Consider the following 19,697-nt stretch of genomic DNA (forward strand, 5'->3'; position numbering starts at 1 on the left):
ACAATAGTACTAAGCTCTCCTACCAAGAGACACATATAAAACTGTCATTGGGCAGCTCATGCTGTCTGAAGTTAGTGGATGTTGACAAAGAACATTGCTAAGACTTAGAAGGCACTGAATTTTCTTCCAACTCAGAGTGAGACAAGACTTGGGCCTGGGGGAAGGGAGTTACTGGCGAGTTTATTTAACTGTTCACTATAACCTCCTTGTCTCGACAAGCATCCAGGACTGGCAATCTTAAGAATGACTTTTTTCTCACTTGTCAACTTGATGGAAGGAAAGACCTTAAAAGAAGAGCTCTCTAAAAAGCTAATTTGCTAGAAGCCTGTGCATGTAATGGGTCCGATGTAATGATTAGAATGCTAATGTTTAAAAAAGCTTGAACATTTTGGAACACAGTGGAATATGGACTTTATCAAGCTGATGTTTTAATGAGGAGAAAAATGCCACCAGTTGTCTTGCCAAGCCAAAATCTTTCTGCTTCTAAGAATACCATTGACATGTCCCTAGATACAATCAAAGAAACATCTGCACTGCTTCCAGGCTGCTATTGTTGCTGCTAGAAACCAGGGACGTATTCAGACATATGCAAAAATGGACTTTGGAGTAAATCATCATCAGATAGACGTTTTAAAACCTGTGTTTGAATCCCCAAAGCTATAAGTTTTGAAGGGGAAAGAAGACATCTAAGACATAACAGAACATTGACATTAATTCATCTAAGCAGATTTGATAATGTAGGTATGATTTCCTAACATTAAAACATGTCTGCAAAACCTTTAATTTGTTATAATTCATTGCTATATTTTGATATAATTCCTTGACTGAGAGGAAGAGACTTGAGAATTACAACCACATGAAGTCTAGCATGCTTTTAAAGATATTTTGTCTTCCATTCTCTGGAACTATTTTTCATCAAGGTATCTAGTAAAGCATGCTAGAACTCAAGTAGTTGCAGCCTACAAATCCCTTCCTCTCTAGCAATCGTAATGAAGCTAATGCACATAATTACAAAGTTGTTTATGGACTGAAACTGAAGCTTCATTTGCTTCAAGCTGTATTAAATGTAGCTTTATATCTATGTGAAAGAGTAAAGCAAAAGGGAAGCTATATCATCTACTGTACCTTCTGAGTTCTTCATTGCACAGAAGATGTAAGCTAGTTGTAAATATCGTGTTTCTTACTGTATTTTAGTGCTTCATTTTAAAGCAACACAGGAACAAGTAACAGTAGTATAAAACATGGCTTGTAACAGTGCATAAAGAGTAAACATTTACAATGCTGGAAGGAATGTCGTACAATAAATATAGACAAACCACAGTGTTTGGACATTAAAGGTTATTTGAATGGTGTGTCAAACATATGTAATCTTTAGAGCAGGGAGCCAGGTTTTCGTGCTCAGATTCAGGGCAATGGGAAGCACAGGTATTTGTGGCACATTTATTTTGTGGTTATTCTACTAACCAGTGATTTTGAGAAATTTACTACCTGATATACTTTTTGAGTTCTATCCAATGAAGTTGACCAGTTAGTGCAAAGACTTCTGTGTGCAACATATTGCAGATATTAATACTGTGCAGTTTGAAACAACCGGGTGTATAAAAACTGACTCCTTTTGGAAACGAAGCAGCCCAATGAAGAGTGAGCCTGATCAGTGGTCACAATATAGAGTACTGGTGTGGCTACATAGTGGTAGAAGGGGAATGAAATGGAGCATTCTGAAATAGGGCATATCTAGCTGGAATGCTAAACTGGAACAATAACATTTTGTTGTACGTCCCACTTTTGAATCCATCATTTGAACCTTTTAAAAAGAATGACTAAGTGAAACTTGGTCAATTTGTCCATTACAACATATTTAAAGCTTGCTTTTGCCTTTGCCTTCAAAGAACTTACTTACCATAAACTCCTTTACCCCCATGCACCAATTTGATTGTGATGATCTAAAATTTCTGGCAACACTGCCTCTTCATAACATAAACGTAATCTTGCAATAAATCCCCTCCATGTGTGGAGTTAGTGACATCAAATGGGTTTTGCCATCTTTACAGCCCCCACTTTTATATGACTTATAAATTAATCTTATTCCAAAGATACTTTAACTATCAGTGCTTACACACTGCCAAAGTAAATTTAAAACAGATTCTACCATATTATATTTTAAAATAAAAAGGTGACTAAGGGGTTGCGCCACTCATCTCACTTTTCAGGCTGGCGTTTGTCCACAGACAGCTTTCCAGGTCATGTGGCCAGCATGACTGAACCGCTTCTGGCGCAAGGGGACACCGTCACGGAAGCCAGAGCGCACGGAAATGCCATTTACTTTCCCGCCGCAGTGGTACCTATTTAACTACTTGCACTGGTGTGCTTTCAAACTGCTAGGTTGGCAGAAGCCAGGACAGAGCAACGGGAGCTCACCCCGTCACGGGGATTCGAACTGCCAACCTTCTGATCGGCAAGCCCCCGAGGCTCAGTGGTTTGGACGCGGCTAGCTGTTGTTTGGGGACTAAAACTCCCAAACCTCCCCGACCCCTGATCCTGCTAGCTAGGGATGATGGGAGTTGTAGTCTAAAAACCCCAACAACTGGAGACCCTAATCCTGCTTTTAGAGGCGGAATAGTTTGGAGGGACCAGACTTTTTCCAACCACCCCACAGGACATGGGCGCAGCCAGGATTTGTGTTAAGAGGCTGCATGCCTTTTGTTAGGGGATGGGGCAGAGCAGAACCTGTTTGCTATGCCTTTTTATTGATTTTTATTTATGTGGTGTGTGTGTGTGTGTGTGTGTGTGGCAGCATGCCCCAGGAGCAGGGCTGCATTTAGGTTTGATGAGGCCCAAAGCTACTGAAGGTAAAGGGGCTCTTTATATGTCCAGCTGTCCTTTGTCAACAACAAATTGTTGCTGTTTTGTGTTTAATATGTGCTATATGGTAATTTATGGACCCAATAGGTATCCAAAGCCATTTGCACACATTGCCATGCAACCAGTCCATGCAGAATGTAGGCACCCTATATATAGAAATGAGCAAACCAGTGATATTTTAGGGAGCAGGCAAGGCCCAATACATCATAGGAGCCTACACAACACAAAACACTGTTGCTGTATGTAGGTTTTATTTTATTTGGTTTTTTATCTTATATTTTGGAAATGTGCATCGTTTTTTTCCCCTTTAAAATTTTTGGGGCCCCCCAAGAGAGTGGGGCCTAAGCTATAGCTTATTTAGCTTATAGGTAAATCCCCCACTGCCCAGGAGCAGCGATTTGGAGAACCAAGCGGCAGTGTGTCCAACCCTTTTTTTGTTGTTTTTGTAGCGCTCTGAGGAATTATTTTTTTTACCATTCGTGATTCAATTCATCTGGGGCCTAAAGAGGCGCACAAGGAGGCCTAAAGTTACCTCAGACGACACACCCAAACTACCAACCAACGGGCCTTCAGGGCTTCTGAGGCAGAAAGCAGCGCGGAGCGGAAGCCGCCTGCCCCTGTTGAGGCAGCTTCTGTCCCTGACAGAAAGCCCGGCGAGCTCGGGCCGTTTCCGAGTCCGAGGCCCCGCTGCTCCGCTCCGCTTCCTCAGCCCTGAAACGACGCGTCTCCGGCTCGCTCCGCCTCCTGCCACGGTGTCCGTTATTGGGGGGGCTGCGGGGCCTACAGAGCCGAGACGCGCAGGCGCCGGGAGGCCGGGGGCGCGCGCCTCCCTCTCAAGGCCGACCGCGGTCTCCAGTCGCGGCCGCTGAGGGGAAGAGGAGATGGGCCGCCTCGCCACCCTTTCGCCCTGGCTGGTCGCGCCCGCGTGCCTCCTCCTGCTGGCGTTCGTCTGGGGGGCCGAGGGCTTCAAGAAGAGAGGACCCGCCGTGACCGCCAAGGTGACTATGGCTGGGTATCGTTCCCTCGCCGAGGTGGTCGTCCTGCCCCTCTCCTTCCCCTCTTTCCTTGGCTTGAGGGTCAACGTCTTTCCACGCTGGCCTCCTCAGGGTTGTTTTTTTTACTACAACTCCCGTCATCCGTAGCTAGGGATGATGGGAGTTGTAGTCCGAAAAAAACCCCAAACACAGCTGGAGAGCCAAAGGGTTGCTGTGGCACAAGGAGCCCTGCCAGAAAAATGCTGGCCACCACCTAAGCATGCAGGTGGGCTTGTAATAATTCCAGGAAATTGCTTTTCCTCTCTATTTTCCGGGTGCATGCTTGATGAATAACCAAGCTTTTGGGGGGGCGGTGCTGGAGGCGAATGAGGACATCATTATCATTATTATTGTCATTATTATTAATTGAATTTATATACCCGCAGGTCTCAGGATAAAATCAGATGCTCCCATGTTGGGTGAAATTTATATTTTACATACGTAATAGTTACTGCATATTGTATGACAGCCACAGGCTGGACACGAGCCTATGGCCGTTCAGTAAACTTGCATCTTATGCGCGTTTAACTTGTGCACATTCAGCATTCAGGCCCATGTAATTTAGGTAATCACCCACCCACAGTAGACCGCTTTCCAAGGTGAATGTATTGTTTGCACATATCTTGTTCCCTACACTTTGTTGTTTAATCCACGGTGCGGCCGATATATTCTTATTCAGTAGACTTTTGCTTGCACAACTCTTAACGTAGAGCTAGGCATCAAAAAGAAATGGGGAGCTGTTGCAGCATTCTAATACTGAGATGCGATGGGGACTTTGTGGCCCTCCAGATGTTGCTGGATGACAGCTCTGATCCACGCTATTGGCCTTGCTGGCTAGGGCTGAAGAAGAAGAAGAAGAAGAGAAGTTTGGATTTGATATCCCGCCTTTCACTCCCTTTAAGGAGTCTCAAAGCGGCTTTCCCTTCCCTTCCCTTTCCCTTCCTCCCCCACAACAAACAAAAGTTGGAGACCAACCACATCTGAATGGCTGCAGGTTCCTCATCCCTCTTCTATTGGATGCAACTGCTCTGTGATTTCCCCATTGCTACTTCTGATACCCAGTGAGGTGAGGTGGTGAAATGCACAGAGCAACTGTGTATTGTTGGTGTAAGGACTTCAACTTGCGCAGTGGGGGTTCTCCTAACCCCCTCCATACCTTTCACATCTCCAAAATTATCTTGGGGTGGTGATATCGGGAGCGTCCCCAGAACAGCTTGCAGAGGGCGGAAATGGTGGGGGGTCATGGTGAGGTTTTTTGTTTTTTAAAAAAGAAAATTCTGTAGATGTACAGTGGTACCTCGGGTTACATATGCTTCAGGTTACAGACTCCGCTAACCCAGAAATAGTACCTCGGGTTAAGAACTTTGCTTCAGGATGAGAACAGAAATAGTGCTCCGGCGGCGCGGCGGCAGCAGGAGGCTCCATTAGCTAAAGTGGTGCTTCAGGTTAAGAACAGTTTCAGGTAAGGATGGACCTCTGGAACGAATTAAGTACTTAACCCGAGGTACCACTGTACATCTCTTGTAAGGTAGGGATGTGTACTTTAGGCAACTGGAATATACATTGGATTTTGTAGAAAAATCCTGGTCTGCAGCTGCTCCTCAGTTGGGGAGCAAAAGCGAGCAAAAGCCAAGTGCATTCTAGCATTTGACAATCTACAGACCTTGGTGAGGGCTTTAATTCCTTCATAGTAGTAGTCATTACAAGATATGGCAAGTTTCAGCAGATATCCCGATCAGCACCAATTGATGAGAAACCCAGATTTTTGCTTTTAAATGGTCATTTAAGAGGAAAGCAAGAAAAGATTAATGGGTATTTTTTATGCTTCCTTCTAATATAACTTAATGTGTATGCCTCTTCGGCAGCATATGCAATCAATTTGGCAGTATTTAACCATCTGTGGTAGTGAGCTCAGGGGCCCCTACCTCTGACCCCCATTTTTGAAAGATGTTTTTCTCCTGAAAGCTGGATCATCTCACTGCTTTGCCACCTCTCCCTTGTGTTCTGTTTTCCTGACATGTTCTCTTCTTGAAGAAGTGCATTAGAGAACAGGTACTATGACATCAGCCTAGTATAAATTGTGCTGTAAAAGCTGTAGAAGATTGACATTCTGGTATCAATTAACACAGATAATTCATCTCAATTTAATATTCCTCTGTGTTTTGCTTCCAAGGCAATAGATAGTCATTGAAGCTTGAATCCAGATCTGTGCATCATTTTATAAGTAATAATAAAACATTCTTAGAAATGGATAAAATGGATTTGGTCAGTGGGTAGAGAACTTGTAGCCCTCCAGATGTTGGCATACAACTCCCATTACTTCTTTCTGACCATTGACTGTACTGACAATGAGCTGATGGGAATTGGAGTCCAGCAGTATCTGGAGAATCACAAGTTTCATCCCTGGATGAGGCAAAAGGAAGAATTTGAGAACGAGTTCAATAGATCTCATGGGACACTCACAATACTCTTGAAACTGGTTGCTTCCCCTCCCCTTTCATAATGAATGACTGTCTCATTAAGATTTCTTTAATAATAGGATCAATAACACAGTGGGGGTCAGATAAACAGGAAAGAGAAGGCAATATGAAGACAACTGAACACAATAAAATGAATACAGTAAAACAATCCCTTTTGAACAGGCACTTAGATCTTCTTCTTTTTACCTGTGTTGGGTTGGTTGAAAGGGCTTTAGGGCTAAATTAGATATGATGCTAAATGCATCACTTGCTATTGTGTCTTTAATTTTTCCACCATTGCTAAAAGCAGTGCAAAATTCAGTAACTTGGAGAGCTTCTGCAGCCTATTGATAACACAAAAGAATACCCAGATTTGTTTATTTTTTTAATCTCATTGGTATTGTGTGTTTTCTTAAGCTTTTATCCCTTTCTGAAATATGACACTTTATGCATTCTGTACGTCGTGAAAAATCACGTCCACCTGACCTAATATTATCACAATCACTCCCTCTAATCGCAAACTGAGATGGTTGAATGTTGAATCAACACTGGAACACTGGGAAGAGCTCAAAAAGGATTGACCATGCTCCCAAGCCACAAAATGTTGAATACTGGATAATAAAATGATAAAACCATGGAGGGAGGAATAGCCTTATTGAGCTCCTTATAGCTTATCACGAAGCTGGAAACCTGAATAGGGATATACTGCAACCCTTTGTTTAAGGTCCTACTAGTACACTTGTATTTCTGAATTCTCAATTCCATCTGACATTTCCTTTCACTTACCTCCTATGAGAGATTTGAATACCTCCATAACCAGCTGAATAAAATAAGTTTTCTGGATATACATTGACATTTCATGTCTTAGCTGATGTTTCTTCTGTATCCAGAGAAGGTTGAAAGGAATATATGGAAGAAAGCATCTGGCTTGCATGTATAAATTGGACCTTCACTTCCTATTGGTCCGAATTAGGGCCACCAGTGTAACAGGTTGCATTCTATTTCTTGAACTTTTAGAGGGAGATAAAGCTCCTAGGAATTGCCTGTCTGATAATATTGTAGCTTTTTAAATGCAATATTGAAAATCGTGAAAGTGAAGAATTAATATGCAGAAATCCTTTTTATAAAAATGCTGTGTACATTGTTTGATTATTATATAATTTGAAAGAAAAAAAATGTAATACCAAGTCCTTCGATCCAGCAGTGCTCACGTAATCAGAATGGGGAAGGTGATACTTTGCTGATGCTTCCCCCACCCCAAATTTGCTCCAGAGAGTTAGGGGATCAGCATGGGAGGGGACCCAGAGGGCTATGGGGGCAAGGTGGAATTGGCAAAAAGTCCCCTCCCCACTTCCATGCCTGAGAGCCTCCACTGCATCACAGGTCCTTGGATGCACAGGCAGAACTCCCATGAATGGAAGGGCACCTTTGGATCCTACCAGACTTATTTCTTGCATTAATGATATTCTGTGGTTTTCAACGATTGCTTTTATGTTTTTGGAAATTTGTAGGTATTCTTTGATATACAGATAGGCGGCAAAGATGCTGGCAGAATTGTCATTGGATTGTTTGGAAAAGTAGTACCAAAGACGGTGGAAAACTTCGTTAAACTAGCAACTGGAGAAGTAAGAACTTTAAAAAAATGTTTTGTACATGCATTTCAGTGAAAAGACAAATGCACAGAGTTTTCTTTGTGTGTGTGTCTGTGCACATCTTTATGTGGTGCAGCATGGCTAATACTCCATCACTTGGCCCTCCTCTTCAGTTTATAGCTGGGGCAGGAATTGCCCTCCGAGTTCTGCTGCAACCAGAAGCACAGTTAAACTGCGAATGTCTGCACTGCCGATGCCTGGCTGCATTGGCTCTGAGAGATGGGAGGCGTTTGGAGTACCTTTTTGCTCAACACTAAAACAGCTTCAACTTTATGGAGATAAAGTCAGAGGTTGCTTTGCACTGCATGTCGGAAGTGCTCATAGGAACATCAGAAGAGCTCTGCTGAATCAGACCAGAGGTCAGCATTCTTGGGTCTCACAGTGGCCAACCAGGTGCTTATGGGAAGCTGTAAGCAGAACCTGTGTGCAGGAAGGCCCTTGATTTCCAACAGCTGCTCTACAGAGGCATACTGTCTCCAAGTACAGGGCATGGCATCATGGTTATTAGCCCTTGATAGCCCTGTTTTCCAGGAATTTGTCCAATCCTCTTTTAAAGTGGGTGGCCGTCACTATATCTGGTGGAAGCAAATCCCAGCATTTGTGCTGAGCTCAGATGTCCAAAACAGCTGTGGGGATAATCACTAGCCCACTACTCTGGCTCTATGGGAGGAGAGTTAATGGCTATCTGTAACCTTATGCAAAGTTGGATTAAGGGAAGGGTAGAGTCCTGAAGACTGGAAGTGTTGGCTTGGTGACAATGACCAGCCAAAATCCATTGAACCCTGTTCTAGTGGTTTCTCTGCTTTTTGTTGGGTAAAGGTAATGTAAAGTTAAAGGACCAATGGACGGTTAAGTCCAGTCAAAGGCGACTATGGGGTTGTGGCACTCGTCTCACTTTCAGGCTGAGGAAGCCAGCATTTGTCCACAGATAGCTTTCCAGGTCATGTGGCCAGCATGACTAAACTGCTTCTGGTGCAATGGGACACCATCACAGAAGCCAGAGCACACAGAAATGCCATTTACCTTCCTGCCACAGCAGTACCTATTTATCTAATTGCACTGGCGTTCTTTCAAACTGCTAGGTTGGCAGAAGCTGGGACAGAGCAATGGGAGCTCACCCTGTCGCAGAGATTCGAACCGCCAACCTTCTGATCAGCAAGCCCAAGAGGCTCAGTGGTTTAGACCACAGCGCCACCCATGTCCTTTACCTTTACCTTTTTGTTGTGTGACACATCCTCAATATAATAAATAATAAATTTAATAAATTATTTATTATTTATACTGTAGGACAGTGGGTTATTGTTTTGGTTTGTTACTATGGTGTGTATTTTTGTGATTTTATATTGTAAACCACCCTGTGATCCTTGGATGAAGGGTGGTGTAGAAATTTAATAAGTAATAAAATAATAATAATTAATTGACACAACCCCATCCGCCATCTCTTTTATCTCAAAAGTTCAGGGTGGCAGGCATCTTGTTGTTAATCTTTATTTAATCAATTGTTTATTTCATTATAGTGTATAGTATTTTGCTGAACTGAAATCATGCCATTCTGAATTTTGTCTCGTAGAAAGGGTTTGGCTATAAAGGAAGCAAATTTCATCGTGTAATCAAAGATTTCATGATTCAAGGAGGTGATTTCACAGCTGGAGACGGCACTGGGGGTAAAGTTGATTTCTTTTTAAAGGAATTTAATACATAAATATAAAAGATATAGAACTATGCAGTCCAACTGATGCCAGTGACAAAGTCCAGGAATGATGTACAACAACCAAACAAATCTAGAATATAAAATAATTATAATTTTCTCAAATTTAGAAAAACCAAAATTGGTACATCTACAAAATTGGCCAAACTAACTGCTATTTACTTAGTGGGCTCTATGTCACTGACTGATCAATAAACAACCTTCCTGTGGCATATGTAAATAGATAATTTTATTGTGATATAAGCATGGTTAAGGTTAATTTACAGAAGAAAACACAATCTTGGATTTAATATGAGAAAAATATTTCTATCTTGATGCAGCTTCAAAGAAGCAGTTCTCTTTTTCCTTCCCAAAACCATTTCCCCTGTATATAGATAAGTTCAGCATCGGTAGTTGGAATTAGGTCCCACTGTGTTCAATTCTCACCACACTTGAGTGGGAATAAATCCAATTGACTAGGTCTTACTGCTACTTACTGCAGATCCACAATCATTGCCTTAATGGTGTTGAATTTGAATGTAAAATACAAAGTGAGGCAGAGAATTGTCATATTCTGATTCAGCAAATAAAGCTTTCAGAACACATTTAAAGTCTAATTTAGTACAAGAAGCAAGAATTAATTTCATCTGTCCTATTCTTGCAGAGGTGACTTAAATGTAGAAACAGACATCTGCATAGACATCTCCTGTTCAGATCTTGAAATGAGTGTCAAGTTGGGCAAGGGATCTTTTTGTGTGCTGTTGGGTGGAATGAGAAATTAGGCACATTACACGTATATGTTTATTAAGCACTTGCATGACTAGCAATGTCAGGACAGCTTGTACAGAAAATATAGGGATAGAATAAACTACTTTACACTGTCCAAACCTAAAGCCACAATTTTGGGGGGGGGCAGAATCTTCTCTTCTTCACTACTATTTAAGGTAAAGCCTTAAACAGTAAATACCCTTAAAGTACTCAGGGTTTTTTTTTGTGCCTGCTAATTATTTAACTAAGACAGATCCGTAGATGAATCATCGCTGCATAGTAGATATTAGATGACTAACTACTGTGGAGAAACTGCCACTGATATGAGTTGTGAGTATAAGTAAGGGGCAAAGTATGCTTTATTCCCCCCCCCCCCCTTCTAGTCTGAAGTGTCTGGGGAATTTTAGCAGCTCAAGAATCTGCTGTAAAACCACCTGCAGTTGCCTGTTGCACTGGTTTCCAGCACTTTTCTGAACCCAGTAGTCAAGTGGATGTATGTAGTGCAGGGGAAGTTCTGGTAATGCTGGCCCAAGTCATTTTGCCACTCAAGGCAAAGGAAAAATGGTGCCTTTACATGTACAAAAGCAAAGCAAACTGCTAGTTGACCCTTACGGTACTTCAATATTTGTGAGTCCTATGATGCATCTATGGACAGCAGCCTAGCTTAGGGGGTGCAAGCTAGACAACGTTTACTTCCTACCCCCAGCTGTTGCTTCCTGGAGCAGCTGCCTTCCTCTGCCTAATGTCAGGGCCAGGCCTTGCTTCTGTTGGCTTTACCACTGCCAGTTACCTATTTGGCAAATATGGTGAATCCATTCCCGCTCTTTCCCATCTTATACATGCATCAGCTTGCAGATGCATACTCTTGATCTTGGCCAGGGTGGTATTATATCACCTTAGGGAACAGCACCCCCCCCCCGCCCTCTGAAAACCATTTTTATGGAAATGTGTAGAAAGAGATGCAAGCTGATTTCTCCTATTGCTATAGTACGCAAGTTGCAGATTCAGTGAACCTTCATAATTTGTTAGTGCTGAGGAAGCAGGGGTGCATTAACACAGCCAGTGCCTAATTATATTGCATGCTGGGATTGCTCTTACTGTTGCAGTTAGCATGATTCCTGGTAGCTGATTCAGCAGACTATATAGGAAGTTCCATTTAGGTGCACTGGTGAGGTTGAGGCAGTTGAATGTGTTCTGGAGATTCAGGTGTTGGCCTATATCTTAAACCCTTTTAGAAAAAAAAGTCTTAAACAAAATATTGTTTCTTCTGAACCTGATGTCTTGTTTCCCAGGAAAGAGCATCTACGGAGAGACGTTTCCTGATGAAAACTTTAAACTGAAGCATTATGGTATTGGATGGGTCAGTATGGCTAATTCTGGCCCAGATACCAATGGTTCCCAGTTCTTCATTTCTGTGACAAGGCCTGGATGGTTAGATGGAAAGCATGTAGTGTTTGGGAAAGTCATTGATGGAATGGTAGGTGAAAAATAACTATACTAGCTTTGTTCATTAGTTGGAAGCAGTGGGTATAGCAGAGAGTGGCTAACCTGTGGCCTGTGGGACACATCCTCCCCCACAGTAGGTTTTTTTGTGCCCCCATTTATAATTATTATTTTTAAAATAAACAGTTTTTAAAATTATTGCTCCCATAGGTCCCCCACTGAGATGCCAAAAGGATTTTTTGTGGCCCTGCAATGACTCGTAAAACCAGTCCATTTGAAATGTTTCCAATTGACCACTCCCATGGGTATTCTGCAGTGACTGTGATGTCACAACATTTTTGTGAGGTTCCCCAAAAATGTGTCCTTTAAATTTTTTTAAATGGCCAGGCTCACTTTGACATGTGTCCTCCAGAGATTTGATTATGGATCTATGTGACCCCCTGGCCGGTTAGCCATCTGTGGGGTATGGATTACTGTTTGTTTTAAAAGCTTATCTAGAATTGTCTACATGAGTTCTGGTGTAACCTCTGCTTTATAGGCCCTTAGCAATTATCTAACTATTCTTAATTATGATATATGTGTACACATCACTAAAGTGGGGAATGACATCATCATCATCATTGATTTACTCAGTGCTTTTTTTCTAAAAAAAAGTTTAAGGGTACTCTCATTTTGACTCAAGAAAATCACCAAATTGGGTAAAAGAAATACAGTAAATGGGAAAAAGTACAAAGATTCACAAAATGTTTAGGGGTATGCATACCTCTGCGTTGTCGTCCCCAAAAACCCCCACTGGATTTATTAATCACCTTGTACACAACTGTCTCCAGGTGGTGCACAGCAAGAACAATTAAAAACAGATTAAAAACAGCAAATACATTTAAAACAAAATAAAAATATTAATGCACACCAGGCAGCTACTGGTATGCATGTTTTGGTAATCTTCAGGACAGACTGCTGTAATTTGCTCTATGTAGAGCTGCCTTGCGAAGGACTGTTCAGAAGCTGAAACTGGTTCGAAACAGAGTTGCCGGGTTATTGGCTGCAGTCATCTTGCTGGCGTTTCACTGGCTGTGATCTGGCACAATTTAAAGTGCTGGTGCTTCCCTTTAAAGCCCTAGGCAGCACAGGGCTTGCATAGCAAAATGAACACTTGCCCCCTTTTCAGTTTGCCTGTGTGTTGATGGAATTTTTGATGCCCCCTCTGTGGTAAAGAGTGGTGGCCTAGGTAGTGGAACTCCCTTTCCAGAGAGACTTGCTTGGAAGCCTACATTATCTTTTTAGCACCAGGTTAAGATGTTTCTGTTTCCAGCTTTTAAACTTTTAAGTATTTCTTTTAGATGCTGCTATGGTTTTTTATTGTATTTTAATTTTTTTAAATATAAAACTGAAAGCGTTGACATGTGGGACATAATGCTTAAAACAGTTTCTAGGGGATTGGGCACAAATGCAGTGCCTTGCAGGCTCATGGTGCCCACAGAGGTCTCCCCCAGTGCCAACAAGGGTTCTGTTTCCTGCCTTGGCTGAAATAAAGCCTGAAAGATGGCTTTCTACTGTAGGCTTTTTTCAAGCCTAATTGTGGTGTGTGGGGCACTTTGTGGGGTGGTGTCCACAACTATCTCCAGCTGTGACTTCCCATTTCAAAAACATCCCCATGTCACAATTAGGTTTCAAAGCAGCCTACTATTTTCTATCAGAAGCACAGAAGCAGACTGATTGTGACCTTAGTGGGGAGCTACAGAGCAAAAAAATATATAAGCAGGAGTTAAGGGAAATCCCACAAAATGTAAACTCAGCAGTACATGTCACATCTATGTTGTGTTTGACACCAGAGGTCAGTTGTTTTTCTTCTTTTAGTTAGTGGTGCACGCCATAGAGCTCCAGCCGGTAGATGACGACGACCGCCCTCTCCAAGACTGTGTGATTGTTAACAGTGGAAAAATAGATGTAAAAGAACCATTTGTGGTTGAAGTAGATGACTGGAGAAGTTGACAGCAACGTGAGCAAAGGAACTGCAATGGCTTCTCCTCTGGCTAAAAGCAGGCAAGGGTATCTGAAGATTCTTTTGCAAGAGAACGTGGTAACCTCACAGGTAGCATTGAAATATCTAGGTGCTAAATCCAGAGGACTACTTGATTGCCTTTCCAGGAAGTAGTTTTATGGGGGGAAACATTAGGAATGCCTTGACTTAAGTGGCTGAAGGCAATAATTTTCCTGCTCTTTGATTATTCATATGCTACTTTTATTAACAGCTCGCCCTCATTCTTTGGTCATGCGAGTCTTCCACCTTATGGATAGATTTGCTTATAGGGTTTTATAAAATATCTCATCCTGGAAACACTTCAGCAGTTAGTAGTTAGTGGCAAATGGAAAACACACTCCTTCAGCCTGCTCCTCTAAAACATGTTCTCTGCTTCAAGCACCTGACACAGTTCTCTTTTCATATAAAGAATATTTGGGACTCTTCTTTCCATTCCTTTTTATAATAGGGATTTCCTGCATCAATGATGGACACATGTGCAGGTCCTATGGCATGTATGATGAATTTAAATTTGTTCGAATTCAATATATGCAGAATGTGAGTGTATTACTGTTGCAAATAAGTCTATACCCACTGTTGTGTGTTGATATTTTATACATACATTAAACTTCTGCTAAAAGGCTATTCTTGTTTTCTAAACATATTGCCCTGTTTGCCACGCAACAGTATAAAGATGTAAAAGTATTTTCATTTGCTGCATTTGCATGTAATGCTAAACCTTGATTAGCTACTTTGGGGATGAAGTAGAAGGGGTTTGAGAAAAATGCTGGGCTTGTGTGGTGCTCCCCTTGCTCTGCAGAGCATTGGGACTTCTGATGCAGGGTTACTTTCACTTTCAAAGACATGTGGCTTTGTATTAGTTATGAATCAGATATAATAGTTTAAATCCTGGTTTGGTATACAGTCTGGGGCATAATCCATGGCTTGAAGCTGTCCTGTTTAGAAACTGACCACAAGCTGTGATTCCTTCATAATTCTTAACACAACCACCGGACTAATAGAGCAGCAAGCATTGACAAAAGAATTCAACTGAGTAGGTTGCTATTAACAAACACTAGAATTAGACCGGAAATAGATGCACGTCAAACGCTAACGTATGCAGTGTAATGCCAATGTTTTATTTTGGGTTCTGACATCTTGTGAAACATAAGCATATGGTTCACTTAGACAATTGACCTCTGAATATTTATTAGCTGATTATTTTTACCCATCATGTTCTGTCTGCTTCCTGCTACATAATGGTACAAGTTAATTAACATGGGAAAGTTATGCTCACCAAACAGAGTGTATTGGCTGAAAGCACAAGGTTTGTTGCGAGGGTCCTGAAGTAAATTTAAGTCATACTTAAGATAATATAGATATGATATAATCACATCAGAAATACTAATAATAAGCTTAGATTACATTTCAAGTTTGGGCAGTAATTCTCTTAACATTTTTCCCAGGTCTTGCCTGTGTAATAAGTTGCCCTGTGTACCCACTGCCAGCAGTGGATACTACACTGAGACAAAAGGCTTAGTGTAGTAATTTATTATTTTAAAAAATCAATACATGATGAAAGTTGTTAGTGTAATTCAGCTTATGAATGTCAGCTTTTAAAACATTTGGAGTTGGGTAGACAGATTCAACAGTAGCGTTTTCTCCATTCATAAATTTAAAAGCAGCAATATTAGTGATACACTAAATTAATTTTAAAAGGGGAAATGTTCCATCATTAAATATCATCTCCACTGTGACCACATTCTGTTGTCTTAGGAGTTTTACTAAAAATGTGCAGTTCCAGGAAGAGGATGAGTTTATTTCAGTTACTATCCATCCAAACCCATTTTCTACCTGGGTTGTAGATGAGGATAAAACAATCCGCGGAGAACACCTTCAATAACTACGTTTGGAAAGTCATCTGGAAAAAAAAGGAAAGAAGAAAAACTGCTTTCTTACATATGTCAATACAATATAAATGTTTTTGTAGAACTTAACAAGGCAAGGCCCAGTGTAATTTAGGATATTGCATCACCACCATGTTTATCCATGCTCAGGATTGTGCTATTAGTAATGCTGTTTCAGCACTAAACCCACTTTAGTGTAGCACTGGGCATTGCCTGAATGCACTGCCAGATTTGTAGCTTATTGATTTAAAGGGATGTTCTAATACTTAATGCTGCTAGGCTCCAGCTCTTTATCTGAATCTTTTCTCACAAGGAAGATGGATTACACTGGCAATTCAATTTCTAACAAAATCTCAATACACTTGAAGGAATTCCAAGATTTCTACTGGGAATACTTCACAGCAGTTTTTCCATTGTAGTTTACAGCACTGTTTAGTCCAAGTTGACTGGAAGGGCCTGATGCCATCACATAAGCATCCTTAAAGCATCTAGTCAACGTAAAGGGACAGATTCTTGCAATAAGTTCCAAAGGAACAGTATTCCTAAAAACAAAGGATGCTAATCATCATCATAAGATAAGCTAAAGTGAGGAGACTTGCAGAGAAGAGAAGAAATGCATAAATGTGATTAAAGCACATTTATTCTACAAGTCCATAGCATTTTCTCCAGTTTCGCATTAATTCTATAAACAGACAAGACAAAGCATTGTGAAGAAACTAAATATAGTAAGACTTAAGTAATTTATTTAACAAATGCTGTTCCATTATTACTGTTCAGGAATTTTGACTGCTGTAAATGTTCAACATAAGCCAAACTTTTGTGTTGTTGTTGTACTACCCTTCATCTATTGTGATGGGATGATGAGCTGCTTGTGCGTAAAATCCTAGTCCCTCAGAGTTTGGCCAAGTCCGCAAACCTCTGCCTACGACGGAGCCCCTCAAGCATGGCTCCGTCAGTCGCTAGCAGAATCCGACAGTGGGCGCTTACGGAATCTCTTCCAGCATAAAAGCTCCTTAACGGAAACACGTCTTCTGGACTCTCTGCGCGACAGTTTCCGGCGAGGAGTGGGTGTCCCTATAGGAGGTCCTGAAACCTCCCCACTATTTTCGCTGGAAGTGTCCCTGAGCCATCCCTCCGACTCACTTTCCCTTGGAGCTCCTTCTCTCCCCCTGCTGGTTCCCTCTTCAGCTGTTAAGTCTCTCTCAACCTCTGTGAGCCCTTCCACCTCCTGTCCTTCCGATGGCAGTTCCCTGACATCTGTAGATCTCGGCAGTTCACAACATAAAATTACAATACTATTCAGCAGTTTTTAAAATCAGCTCTTGGAATTTCACAAACGCTTGTCTGACCTGAAAAACTAGGGGCTGCCCCCTGCTTGCCAGCTCCCCTGCCATTCCTCCCTACATTAACCCCTTAGAATTTATTCCCACACCATGAAACTGCTAAGATCACTTTTGAAACTCTTTCTGAAGCCTCTTCTTCTACTTAACAGCCCTGCTTTGCATTCATTTTCACCTTCACTGCCATGTCCATACTTCCTCCTCTTGTGCAAATCTCCCGCTGCGCATAAACCACTTTCTGGGTAACTTCCTGCATTTTCCTTCTCCCACACACCGCAGCTACTAAGCACCCCTTTTCACCTTGCACCCAGTTTTGAAGTCACCATCCTCTCCTACTCCTTTCATGTCCTTGCTTCCATCTTCACTCCCATTTCCATGCCTCCTATGCCTTCCATTTTGACACCCCCCCTTTACACTTTCACACATTTTCCTATACCCCTCCTTACTTTTCTCAACTTTAGCACACAGATCACCCCCATTTCCATTCCTTCCCCCTCTTGCCTAATTCTGCAGCCCCCTTTGGGCACACATCCATCCCATAATGATATATTTAAGATGACGACAATCTTAAGAGCAAGACTGTCAGTTAGCTTGTTCAGTTAGAGAAGGTAAAGTTCATATATAGATGGGTGTTTGCTTGTTAAAAAAATATCTGTTCTAAATTACTACATTGAATCTGGAACTTCAGACAACACATAGTTCCAGGAGTGAAATACATTGTGTGAAGGTACTCTGGAATATTTGAGGGCTCCAAATCCTTTATCTCTCTCAAATGAAGCAGCTGAGGAATGGGAGAGAGAGAAGGGAGGAATGCGGAAAGGGGAAAACTGGCTGTTTTAAATGACGGAAGTTTGAGTAAAGCAGGGGTGGAGAGACACTGAGAGGAAAGTGGTGGTTCTAAACAAGAGCAGAAATCTGAGTAAAGGTGGTATGGTGGAACACTTTAAAAAAAGCACACCCATTTTAAGAAGGAGAAACAGCAGAGATGGGTACAAAACAGAAACTAACATCAAAAAGCTAACACAACTGCCCTCCAAACTCCATTCCCGCTGTACTCACAGCTTGTTTTAAACGCTGACTTCCCCCCACCTCTCTCAAACCTCTGCCATAGCCTAAAAATGTCACGTTCTCAGTAGTGGTTAAGAGCGGTAGTCTCGTAATCTGGGGAACCGGGTTCGCGTCTCTGCTCCTCCACATGCAGCTGCTGGGTGACCTTGGGCCAGTCACACTTCTTTGAAGTCTCTCAGCCCCACTCACCTCACAGTGTGTTTGTTGTGGGGGAGGAAGGGAAAGGAGAATGTTAGCCGCTTTGAGACTCCTTAAAGAGAGTGAAAGGTGGGATATCAAATCCAAATTCTTCTTCTTCTTCTTCAAACATTGGTATTTCTTAAACCATCACTTTTCCTCTCTCACTTTCTTTCCCTTCTCAGTCCCATGTCAGGGGCACTGCTTTTGTGCCTTCACTTTGTTCCTCTACTCTACCCTCACTTTTTACAAATCCAGGATTTTGATACGGTACTGCAAATCATCTAGTGGGGGCTATGTGACAACATTCTTACATTTTTATCAAACAGAAAGAAAACTCTGTAAGCTTACGAGTACCAAGGCTGCACCCAGCAGCAGTGCTCTGCACACCTACATTGCTACTTTGAAGAGCTGTGGAGTAAGAATATAGGGACACCCCAGCTTTCATTGACTATGGGGATTGGGGTGTGTGGGTGAGGATTCAGACTCCCAGCTAACCAAGCTGGTAGGTAATTTGCATGACCGTGTTAGCAGCACTGACCATTGGACCACCCTTGGCTTAGCAACAAAAACACAAGAGTTGTCCATCACAGTTGAAGTGTAACATAGATTGAACCATTTTAAGAGTTAGCAAAACATTTGGGCTGGGTATAAATAGAGAAGCAAAACTGGAAGCAATTAGTTACAAAAGGCTGCTTCTGTGAAGAATTAGACATACGGTGACACTGACCTTTTCCAACACAGGATAGATGTACTTGATTTCTCCCAAGGAAAATTATGTACTACTTCATACAATCTCACAAATTAGCTTCATCACAATGCGATACTGACGAGAAGTTGCTAAGAATGTCAGAGGATATAATCCAACCAACATCCTGCCTCACTAATATTTTCCCCGCCAAACAAAGCCAGTGAAGAACTATTGCAATTATATATCTTTTGCCTCATATATTCATTGCTCTTGGGTTGTTTGTGCTGATTCTATGCAGTCAGGATATAATGATATCGGATGCAGGAGTTCAGACAGTGGAACTGTTGGTATCTTTTTATTTTACAAAAAGCAAGAGAGACTGACTTGGACTTCCCCTCTCTCCCATGGTAGACCTCCTTTATTCCCATGCTGCAGCCCTGAACCAAGCTGTCTGCAAGCCCCTGCTCTCCAAAGCTGCTATTAGTCACAGAGAAGGAACTGCAAGGGGCTTAAGCTGCCACAAATAATAGCAGCTTTTGGAAGTGAAGTAACTGGAGATCTGTGTGAGCCTAAAAGCAGAGGTGGAGAA

The 19,697-nt window shown here is 41.9% G+C and overlaps 2 protein-coding genes and 1 long non-coding RNA gene across 7 annotated transcripts in view; 1 reads left to right on the plus strand and 2 right to left on the minus strand.

Moving 5' to 3' along the window:
- LOC144329198 (uncharacterized) overlaps positions 1-3,511 on the minus strand; it is a 33,445-nt gene extending 29,934 nt beyond the window's left edge. For 3 of the 4 annotated variants that reach the window (XR_013394636.1, XR_013394634.1, XR_013394635.1), the window contains exon 1: positions 3,409-3,511. This is a non-coding gene — a long non-coding RNA (uncharacterized LOC144329198). Of the gene's footprint in view, positions 1-3,394 lie in introns of all 4 variants that reach the window. The other variant, XR_013394637.1, reaches the window with a different exon arrangement.
- An 80-nt stretch (positions 3,512-3,591) lies between these two features.
- On the plus strand, positions 3,592-14,570 carry PPIC (peptidylprolyl isomerase C). The gene is made up of 5 exons (XM_028748722.2): positions 3,592-3,860; positions 7,867-7,980; positions 9,578-9,671; positions 11,755-11,939; positions 13,763-14,570. Exons 1-5 carry the CDS (start codon positions 3,744-3,746, stop codon positions 13,895-13,897), a joined length of 645 nt encoding a protein of 214 aa, XP_028604555.2. The 5' UTR covers positions 3,592-3,743; the 3' UTR covers positions 13,898-14,570.
- Positions 14,571-15,043: 473 nt separating this feature from the next.
- Positions 15,044-19,697, minus strand: part of SNX24 (sorting nexin 24) — a 74,930-nt gene continuing 70,276 nt past the window's right edge. For both annotated transcript variants that reach the window (XM_028748724.2, XM_077936103.1), the window contains one exon: positions 15,044-15,846. In XM_028748724.2, the coding sequence (XP_028604557.2) occupies positions 15,776-15,846 (71 nt within the window). In that variant the 3' untranslated portion in view covers positions 15,044-15,775. The remainder of the gene's footprint in view (positions 15,847-19,697) is intronic.

This window comes from Podarcis muralis, chromosome 11, assembly GCF_964188315.1.
Source record: "Podarcis muralis chromosome 11, rPodMur119.hap1.1, whole genome shotgun sequence".
NCBI classification, from domain to species: Eukaryota; Metazoa; Chordata; class Lepidosauria; order Squamata; family Lacertidae; genus Podarcis; species Podarcis muralis.